Raw genomic sequence first — 11,473 nt, forward strand, 5'->3', positions numbered from 1 at the left:
ACTGATTAGGACCATAAAGTTCCTAACACCAATTACAGGTCACACATCAGTCTATTATCCAAAACCTTCAAGTTTGACCCAAGGTCAACCTGGTCAAAACTTAATGGTTAACCAGGTTAATGGTCACCACGTCGTGGTAAGTCCTTGATCGCGCTGCCACCAAGTCCAGACCAAACAGTCATCTTATAGCACGCCACCATGTTATGGTCCTTAGTTGTCCATGTTGTGGTTTCTGTTTGAATTTTCTTTTCTTTATTAAGAGCTTAATCCATTAAGACAACTCCTAATACTTTCCACAAGATTTAATGACATCTTAATGACCCATAAAAATCATAACTTTACGGACATGCATGTCCACTGCATGCCCTCCTCCAAACCTAGATCGAAATGGTGAAAATGAAGTTAAAACTCCATGCATGGCATTAACCAAGTGAACCACTTCATATATGAAACATATAATATACTAGGAACTTTAGAGAGGGATAAAGTTGCAAACTTTAACACAAGCATCCATTTATATAAATTGAACATGAACAAACTAACTCATTTCCTAGATCTAGAATGGATGAATCATAAACATAGAGACTTGAAGACGTACAAAAGTCCAGGAGATGCTCAAGAGGTTGGGGTGGTGCTTGTTTGTTGGTCTATTGTTCCACAAGTTCTTCCTGTTTCCCTTAAAGGTCAAGAACCACCAAAAAGGAGCTCACAAATAGAGAGATATGAGTTAGGGTATGGATGGGATGCTTCCAGGGTGAAAGAGGTTGAAATTAGGCAAAACCCTAGCCATCATGATGCTTAAATATGGCCCAAGGCTTTAACTCTAGGGTTTAGGAAACAACCACCACCACGTCGTGACGTATACATGACCACGTTGTGGTCAACATTCAGATGCGTTCTTCATTTAAGTGATGTGGCCACGCCATGGTGAACACCTTACCATGCTGTGTCATAAGGTTTTTCCCTAAAACCTTATATTTGAAATCCTTAAGTCTTTAAATGGTCACATCAGGACAACGGGTGTTACAACTCTCCCCCACTTAAATTAGATTTCGTCCTTTGACCATCCATTCCTAAACAAGACGTCCATCAATCGAAATCTCACTGCATCCGTATAATTATACTCTAAACAAATGATTAGCTTTTGACACAGATACATATTTAATCCTTAGCGAGAACATGCGGCCCGACGATGAAACGAACGCCAACCACATCCCAACTAACCAGCATTAAAAGGAACTAATTCATTAATCATAGTTCGAAAATTCCTAGATCGTGCTTGACTTCCAAGAAGACAAAACGATCCCATATAATAACCATGCTGACCAAAAGCTCATAGATTCTATCTGTCCAAGATCTCTGCGACCTCCCATTGTCCTACTAATGACTGAAAAGTAAAATCCACGATCAATAGTCGTTGCCGACAACCTCACATACAGACACAAGAGTGAAACCCCAAGCAGATAACCCAACAAACCAAGACTAAATTAGTCTACACAACCACTCTACTCTAACAGCTCCCACGACTAATCATAGGATAGATAAACAAAACAATAACGGACCTGTTTCAACCCAACATGTTTGTTTCAACCCAAGTGAATGCTACGGGCCAAATCATAGTCTTACAACACTCCTACAACGACCTATTTTAGCCAACGGGTCTATTCCAACCCAAGTGAATGATACGGGCCAAATCGTAGTCTTACAACACTACTGCAACGACCCATTTCATCACCACCTCCCACCTCCTCAGAAACCTTTTCTAGTAAACCCTTACTCTTACCTTTTGTTTCATACCCCCGTCGTCCCCTTTCTCTCACACATCTACAAAAATACAATCAATTTATGATTTATATGATAAAATATAAAACTTTAGGAATAAGGTAACAAGACATGAAATTAGGTTACTTTAGGGGGGGGGGGGGGGGGGGACCAGGTATTGGCAGAGGTTTCTGCTTAATGGAAGTAATCAATTGTGGTGTTTATGGGATAATATCAACGAAGGTTTCTATAACTTTTTCTTGAGGTCATTTTTGAGTAAGGGCTTCAATGGAAGCAATCTATGCTGGTGTTCATTGCATAAATACAAACGAGGTGATCTAGGTCTAACATAACGTAAAAGAAAAAACAGTCTTTTTATATCGATTAGGGAATAAAACCGTAACGTAAACAAACTTTAAGGATGGTCCAAATTAAAAAAAAAAATTATAAATACCAAATGTACAGACAACCCAAAACCATAAAAACCATTCGTATAATTTACCCATAAATATTATACATTTTTAACATCCACTGTCGATGGTTATTAGAGGAATGTAAGAATAAATAATTACACATATGTGTCGATTTTCCAAACTACCCACAACAAAGATTGATATGTTCTCATTACTCAAAAAATAAACTGAACTAGTTGTTTAACAACACACACGCAACACAGAGAAATATGTTAAAATATTTTCACCGTTGCATGTAAATAAATGTACGCCTGATTTGACGAGGGCGTTACACATGGAGTCGAACGATGTTCTTAGCTAAGCTACATCTTTTAACAACGTATATAGTTCAACAAAAGTAGGTAATGTTTAGTTGGTTTTCTTCATGTTATACAAGTCATTTCTCTCTCTCTCTCTCTCTCTCTCTCTCTCTCTCTCTCTCTCTCACACACACACACACACACACATTCTCTCTCTATCAACATATATATAACAGGTGTGTGGGACAGACCAACCTCTTTCATCTGCCAAGAAACCTTCAAATTTCATACAAAACATTCACCTTTCTGTGTTCTTTCTCCCTCTAGATCGAGCATGGAAGGAGATGAACATTCTTCACAGACACCACAACCTCCTATGAACGACAATAATGTTAACCTGAACAACATTAATCCATATCTATTGGATTACACCCCTTTGATTAATAATCCATTTCAGTACCCTTCCTCTTCTCCACTTTTACCCCAACCATTACCCGTGGCTCATAATCTGGATAATAATATTAGCTTGGAGAGCAGCAATGTGGACTGGGTTAGCCTTCTTTCTGGTTACATGAATGGGGAAGGGTCGATGGCGAGGGGTTTGTGTGAAGGAGATGAAAACAATGCGGGCAGGAATAGTAAAGCCATGAAAAGTGGGAGGGGTAAGAAGGTAACACCATCTAGGGTTGCATTTCATACAAGAAGCAGTGAGGATATTCTTGACGATGGTTACAAATGGAGAAAATATGGCCAAAAATCTGTCAAAAATAGCCATCATCCAAGGTACTTCAATTCTTATCCATCGTACTCTTTCTGTTTACGTGTGTATATATATGTGATTAATTATCTCTTGGGTCTATCTGTGGGTTTAATTTTTGCTCGTCTCTCGGTAGGTGTAGTTTTTGTGCCCGTTTTCTTTTGCTTTTGGTGGTTTTGTTTCCTACATCGTGGGCCCTTTTTTTTGATCCTATCCTCCACATCTGCAATTCAGAAATAACAATAATAATAAGTGATTATCTCTAATAGACTACGATATTATTTTCTAAAAACTTTTCGATCGATAAACACATATGAATGAGTGAATTTACAGTCCGTTTATTATTGAAACATGAGTAAATTATCGTAAAAAGGTTTCAATTACTCTAAGCAAACTCAACGATCAAGATCATTAGTTTTTTTATATATATACTATCTACTCTCTAGCAATTTTAATTAAAAGATTTAGATGAATAACGGTTCTTAAATAATTATGAAGACTATTATAAACAAAGTTATTACTTAATATATATATGTCATGAATACCAAAATATAGTAGCAGTGCCCGTTTGGTAAAACTGTAGCATATACAATCTCATTAGAGTTTTACTACATTTTCCATGGATATTTTCTATATAATTAAAACTATTTGCTTGTATTTATTTTACAAAACATTTTTTTAAAAGCGTGCAATTTTACAGAGTATTTATATATTAACATCATTGAAGGGGATTTTAAATACCCAACAAAACACGTATTTATATTGTGAGACTGCACGTCTGCACGTATAACATGGACGCAGCTATCCCCAAGCATATTGGATAATCACGATCGTATGTGTCCTGACAATTTTTGCCCATATCCATATGCAACTTATACGAGACCAAAAGTCCAACAAAAACTAGTCATAAATTAATGAATCTTATAATCTCTATCATCTTGAAGAACTCAGATAATCACCCAAACAGGGTTACAGGGTGAAATTTAATCTTATTGTTTTTTTTTAGTATACGTATATATGTTTGATAAATCACTAATAACATTGAAGTATGAAATTGAAAATCAAGATTTTTAAATTATCTTAAGAAAATCATAACCACTTAAATTTCTTGATAATTAACTTGTGCATATGTTATGCGATTTGTGCCAAAGCTAGACCAAGTTTAATCAGATGTTTTATCTCAAATAACTTTGCATTACATTTGGATTCAGCTTATTCTAACAAATTTTTTGAAAATCAAGGTTTAAGGAGTTTGTTATAAGTTTAAAATCAAATATTTAAAGAATTGGTTATCTAAACTAAAAACTAACTTTAGATTACCATTATTTGAATGATTATCAGAGTATTTTTCATAGTAATTTTTTTGGGAAAATGACTTAAAAGCCCAACGAAGTTTCCAAATTGTTCAAAAAACCTCAATCATGTTTTGTCTGTCCAAAAAAACCCAACGAACTTAACATTTTGTCTAAAAAGTCCAACCAAATTACATTTTCCTGAAAATCAAATAAGAAAAATAGATGACATGACTTATTACCGTATCGGAAAAATGACTTGTTAGACCAACAAAGTTTCCAAAACGTTTAAAAAACTTCAATCATGTTTTGACTGTCCAAAAAAAAAACCAATGAACTTAGACAAAACAAAATTGAGATTTTTTGAACGATTTGGAACTTTGTTAGACTTTTTAGACAAAAAGTTAAGTTCGTTGGATTTTTTTGAACAGACAAAACATGATTAGGATTTTTTTGAATGGTTTGGAAACTTTGTTTGGCTTTTAAGTCATTTTCCCTAATTTTTTGTGTGTGTTATGTTTACAATTATGATGAACTACTGTATATTAGTCCATTTTAATACTTATATGGCATTCGAAATTGATCACTAAATTTTTATTTGTACACATGAGATTCCTATTCTACTTTTTTTGGCTTTATATCATTATTTTTGTGTCTTTTGTTAATGGTAGAGACACAAAGAAATGTAACTTTTATCCCTTTTTATATGATTAGCTTTATCTTTGGATTGAAATGTTAAAACAAAATTGAATTCCGATATTTGCTTTGTAAATTTGATTTTCTATTGGTTTTAGAACCTTAGATTTTGTATTGAAAAAGTTTAATTGTTTAGAAATCATAAGAATACAAATAATATTTTGTTCAAGGACAAAGCTATAAAACCAAAAAATAAATAAATAAATAAATAAATAATTAAAAAAATAGTTATTTACTAAAATAAATTATCAATATTAGTAACGATAGTATAAAACATAGAAGTTATGGTACGCACAACAATTTTTTATTAGTAACCATTTTGGAACGCTATATAATTAAATACTATAACCAGAGAAACATAGTCGGACGTAATTATATTTTTAATACATAAAAATTGTTTAAAGACTATATATATATATATATATATATATATATATATATATATATATATATATATATATATATATATATATACTATAACCAGAGAAACATAGTCGGACGTAATTATATTTTTAATACATAAAAATTGTTTAAAGAGAATATATATATATATATATATATATATATATATATATATATATATATATATATATATATATATATATATATATATATATATATATTCACTAATCTATGAAAATTTTCCATTACCATGCATGTTCATGTTTACAGAATATATGATGGAATCCACGCATCCTAGTTGAATAAAAAATATTCCTCCTTTTGACTGCTCTCTTTGGTGAGCAAGAAAAGTGTTATTTCTCTAAAATAAGTTGACCTAACATTTCTTCCCTAACTACTATTGAAAGCACTCTCTCCTTTCATTAAAAGTACCATGGGTAAAATTTTCAATTCTCAAATAAACTGAAACTTTTTAATAAATGGTTATGAATATAAAACACATCATTGACGAAAATGTCTTGTTATACCATTTTAACGAAAAAGACAATCAAATCTAGTCTTCAACGGTATTAGGTATGTTTATTTTTTTTTAAGTCGAGAGTTCAAGTTTCATCAACGACATAAATATATTTAGGAGTAGTTTAGAAATAAAATATATTTGTCGTTTTAAAAAAAAACTAATACTCATTTTATGAGATTTCAATAATTAATTTGAAATGGGTGGCAGCATGGTCTTGTATAATCATTTACGTAAAAATAATTATTAGATTTTATTATTAGTTATTATGTAATAAAAAATTATTATTTTTAAATAAAATATTTATATTTAGAATTTATATTTATATTGTGTGTTATAAATTTGATGTAAATTAATTATTATTGGTGTCTACTTTAAGAAATATAAATTAATTTATATAAATGATTTTAATATTTTAAAATTGTCATTTTGCTCAAATTAAATTTCTTAATAACCTTTTTTAATTTAAATTTTCAAACTTTTAGCAAATATTTAATAATTTATTTATGTATAATTGATTTGTATAAAATATATGTAGAAGGTTAATTTATTTCCATTAGAAGTTGTGAGACATGTAATACCGAGTCACGTTATTAAATCACTTATATCAACATCTTTTAGAATACAAGTATCTTGGTGAAAACGAAGTTCTAATTATTAGCTAATCACCAATATATACATCACGTGTTTTGTCTCTTTGAAACTTCCTTTTAAAACTTTAATAAGAAAAATTCAAGAAAGTACATAAACCTCTCATTGAGCACCATGGAAAAAAAATTGTCGTGTTATCAATTTATACTTACATATATTTGTAAACTGTCGACAATAAAATTGAAATCACGATGGATAAATGTTTAAGAAATCCACCCATGCACATATTTTAGAATAATAGCATGGAAGTTCTTAGCTTCCATAAGTCTCAAACCTTAACATATAAAAGATTAATCATTTAGGTTGTGTTTAAAATCCTATATGAAAAGTAACATCCAAAATAAAAAGTTAGTTCGTTAAAAATAGAGTTTGACAAAAACTAGATGATAAGATAGATAGAATATAAAAAATGACATAAAAAAATAGGTATAATTATTCAATTTTTTAATACATACAAGCAATACACTTAGTTAAATTAAGTTATTTTGACACATCATATAAAATTTATTTTTCAAGTATTTTTTGTTGTCATATTTATAAACACAAAAATTACTTAGAATGTAATTTTTAAAAGTTATTCAGATTACTGTTTTAATGAAGTTAGTGGGGTTTTTTTTAATCCTCTTGAATATATCATTTATGAATTTAAATACAACTTTTACGTGTTTTTTTACTTTATATATTTAAACTAGGTTATCGGTTAGTTTTATTAAATATTATTTTTTTTTATCACCTAACTTTTTATTTATTAACAAAATTTTCAATTAATAACTATTTTTTCTCCTATCAACCAATTTTTCAACTAAAATAAATACAAATAAATATAAGTTCACCTTTAAGTACTTATTAAAATAATTTTGTAATTGTGTGCTTATATTTCATACTTATATATTCCTTTAATTTAATATTTAATTTACTATTTTAGCATAAATTATTCTTTAATTGTTTGGATTATTAAACATTATTTTATTTGCCTAATATTTTTCTTAATGCATCCATGATTGATTATTTATTTACTATTATTAAATTATTATGCAAATATGTTACTTGATATAATTATATAAAATGAATAATAACTTTCCATGCATGCATTACTTGTTTGATTCTCTCAAAAACAATATCAAAATTTATCTTAACATATAGCTTATTAAGAATGTTTATTAGATAAGTATATCCATGATGACAACGAAATAAAGGAAGAGTTGGTAGGAGAGAACGCTGGGAAATGAGGTTTTTACATGGTACATTTGGGAAAACAAATTCCTAATTAAGCATGTTAAAAGGTTACTTTAGCTTTTTCTTTTTATTTAAATCTAGTTATAAGTATTTGTGGTATGCCACACATATTCTTGTTTTACTCGACGAAGTCACAATATATTCCTAGTATCTTTTATTTTGATAAATTTTCAAAGATAAACCCATATATGAATCTTTTGTCATCACAAACAAGTTAACGAGCGTTATAAACAGGTATTTGTGGACATTTATTTATTTATTTATTTGACGACAAATTAACATATTCCTAAATATGAAGGTTATAAAAATCACTTAACGGAAGTTCAATGGTTGAGTGTTAATAAAATATTAAAATTAATCAAAAATTAATATATTTTAAGAAAAATAAGTACTTCAAAATCAAAAAATCTGTTATAATTTGAAAATACGAAAATATTAACATTTTGGTATAATATTTAAAATTTTGAAATTTTAAAAATTTTGGATGAAAAAAAAAAATTAATTTTTTGCATTTTTTAAACTTTTTTTTACATTGACTTTTTTTGACCGATTAATCCCGCCAAGACCAATTAATCCCGTCAAACGCTATTAACCCTTAAATTCCGTCAAACACACCAATCCTAGTCGGTTGGAGAAGGTCAAGCGATTAATCAACGATTAATCCTGATTTTTGTAACCATGTTAAATATATATCACTTATGTCTATTATTGAGACTTGAACTCATGACCTCTCATTTGAGAGTGTCACTAAATATTTTTATAATCGTGAAATTATACTTCCCATGGAGTATCCTTTTAAATAGTAATGGTCGGAACGAAATTCTCTGAGCGTATTTAAAGTCACCCAAGTGTTGTTTTCAACACATTCATATGAATAATTCCTATAAAAATATTTAGAGAAGTTTTCAGAAAAATCTTAATATTTTTGGAAAAGTTACATTTTAATCTTAAGTTTTTTTAACATAAAAATCCCGATTATTTCATTTCGGCTCAAATTAACAAAAACAAAAAAATTATTAATATGAAATGACATATTATCGTGTTTTTACAAATAATCGAGATCTTTGTGTTAAAAAAAATTAAGACTAAAAGGTAACTTTTCTAAAAATAATGGGATTTTTTTCTAATAATTTTCCACAAATTGATAATGTTTTTTTTTTGAAACCATAGAGTCTATAGGAGATCAGTAGTCCACCAGGCACCAACCGACACACCCATAATAATCTACTTAAAAGTAACAGTGTAGGGGTGAGCGTGGTGCGGTTATTAGTCAAAACCTCATCACTAACCACAAATGCGGTTAATCCATTTTCAAAACCACTTAGTGCGGTTACTTTTGCGGTGCGGTTTTGTTTTTTTGTGTTGCGGTTATTAACCGCATGGATTTGGTGCGGTTATTTTGTGTGGTTTTTAACCACAGTTTAGAGCTCAAACGGTTTTAAGAGTTCAAACATATTATTTATAATAATAAAAAATCATAAGATATAAGACAATTAACTTAAATCACAAACAACTAATATCTTAAAAACGTCAAATCAATAGTAATTAACAATAAATATCTTAAAATTGTCTAATTTCACCATTTTTCAAAGTTAAACATAACCATGGTTGCAGAAATCGGGATTAATCGGCGATTAATCATGGATTAATCGTTTGACGTTCTCCAACCGTCGATGATTAGGGCATTGATCGGAAATTTATGATTAATCGGGTTTGGCGGGATTAATCGGCCTTGGCGGGATTAATCGGTCAACAAAAGTCAAAAAAGTCGAAAAAAGTCAAAAAAAATCGAAAAAAGTCAAAAAAAAAAGGTCAAAAAAATTAAAAATTTTTTCTTAAAAAATTCCAAAAACCAACTTTCTTTTTTTACTCCAAAATTTTCAAATTTTCAAAATTTCAAATATTATACCAAAATGTTCATATTTTTGTATTTCCAAATTTCCAAATTATAACTTTTCTTATTTTCTAATTTTGAAGTACTTGTTTTTCTTAAGATATATTAATATTTAATTAATTTTAATATTTTATTATTAATTTATGGTCCCCGATTAATCCTCGATTAATCCCCGCCAAGACCGATTAATTCTTTAACACCAGTCGACCGCCGAGTTACCGTCAAACGATTTTTACAACCTTGAACATAACAAAGACCAAAACTTTTGTCTTCTAGTATTTTATCCATTTTTCATCCATGAAATTTGTCTTATTTTTAATATTTAATATATTAATAATTAATAAAAAAAAATTGTATATAATGTATGCGGTGTTGTGCGGTTTTTTTGCGGTTTTTGAAAACTAATAACCGCCCCGCACCGCAAAATTGCGGTTTTTGAAAAACAGAAAACCTCACCATCGGTTTTTATTGCCGTTGCGGTTTATCGCTTGCGGTTTTTGCGGTGAATTTTAGTTGCGATGCGGTTTTTGCTCACCCCTAAACAGTGTTATAAAAGGCAGTAAGGCACACGCCATGCATGGTGTCTTATAATAAGTGCTTTAAAAATAAAAAAAATAAAAATAAATAAAAAAATGTGTTTTTTTAACTTGTTGATGTAACACTAAAGTCTAAATGATCTTAACATTTTTTTTACATTTTCTATTACTTTTTATAACACCCAAGTACATAACATCTAACTATGAACTCTAGTTATACCCACAAGAACAAGTGTATTTTATTACATATCTTGTTGTTGATGCTTTAATAAAGATATTGCAAAATTTGTACAAGTCTTTTTTTATATGATCTGTTTTCTTAGTATCTTTTACAAGTAAAAGCTCTTACCTACTTTTTTTTCTGTGGCTGCAAATGATGGAAGGAGTTACTATAGGTGCACTCATCATACATGTAATGTGAAGAAACAAATTCAAAGGCTCTCAAAAGACAACTCCATTGTGGTTACAACTTATGAAGGCATTCACAACCATCCATGTGAGAAGCTAATGGAGACTTTAACTCCACTTCTGAAGCAACTTCAGTTTCTCGCCCGATTCTAGATCACTAAATCCAACAACTTACTTTTAGTTTGTACATGCCTTCTACTACAATTGACAAACAACAATGTTAATTTCTCCTTTATCGATTTCCTGCTTGTGTATGACAACATAAAGAATCGGAAAATTGAATTTGTGAGATTGATAGGAATTTATATGTATACTGTATAACTTTATCTTCTATCGAAGGAATAGGGGTAATACTCTCTCTCTCTCTCTCTCTCTCTCTCTCTCTCTCTATATATATATATATATATATATATATATATATATATATATATATATATATATATATATATATATATATATATAGGGAGTGGTTCAAATGAAAACCCAAAAAGATTAAGAACCCTAAGAACCATTTTTTAAACGTTTTCATTAAGAGCATTTTGGACTTATCAAATATTTTTATTAGATTAAACAAACTTTATATTCTCTAATTTACAACTATTTGTCACTCG

The 11,473-nt window shown here is 29.5% G+C and overlaps 1 protein-coding gene across 1 annotated transcript; it reads left to right on the top strand.

Moving 5' to 3' along the window:
• Positions 1 to 2,641: 2,641 nt before the first annotated feature.
• On the top strand, positions 2,642 to 11,226 carry LOC145091506 (putative WRKY transcription factor 24). Its single transcript, XM_079029246.1, has 2 exons — positions 2,642 to 3,256; positions 10,838 to 11,226. The coding sequence occupies exons 1-2, from the start codon at positions 2,808 to 2,810 to the stop codon at positions 11,013 to 11,015; spliced, it is 627 nt and encodes a 208-aa protein (XP_078885372.1). The 5' UTR covers positions 2,642 to 2,807; the 3' UTR covers positions 11,016 to 11,226.
• Positions 11,227 to 11,473: the final 247 nt, after the last annotated feature.

Source organism: Lactuca serriola, chromosome 3 (genome assembly GCF_051521515.1).
Source record: "Lactuca serriola cultivar US96UC23 chromosome 3, Lser_US96UC23_V15, whole genome shotgun sequence".
Classification (NCBI taxonomy): Eukaryota; Viridiplantae; Streptophyta; class Magnoliopsida; order Asterales; family Asteraceae; genus Lactuca; species Lactuca serriola.

Excerpts from the sequence above, each read along its gene's own strand:
- LOC145091506 (XM_079029246.1), top strand. The coding sequence starts at position 2,808 with ATGGAAGGAGATGAACATTCTTCACAGACACCACAACCTCCTATGAAC. Across the intron at positions 3,257-10,837 it reads AAAAATAGCCATCATCCAAG|GAGTTACTATAGGTGCACTC; the intron begins GTACTTCAATTC and ends AAATGATGGAAG.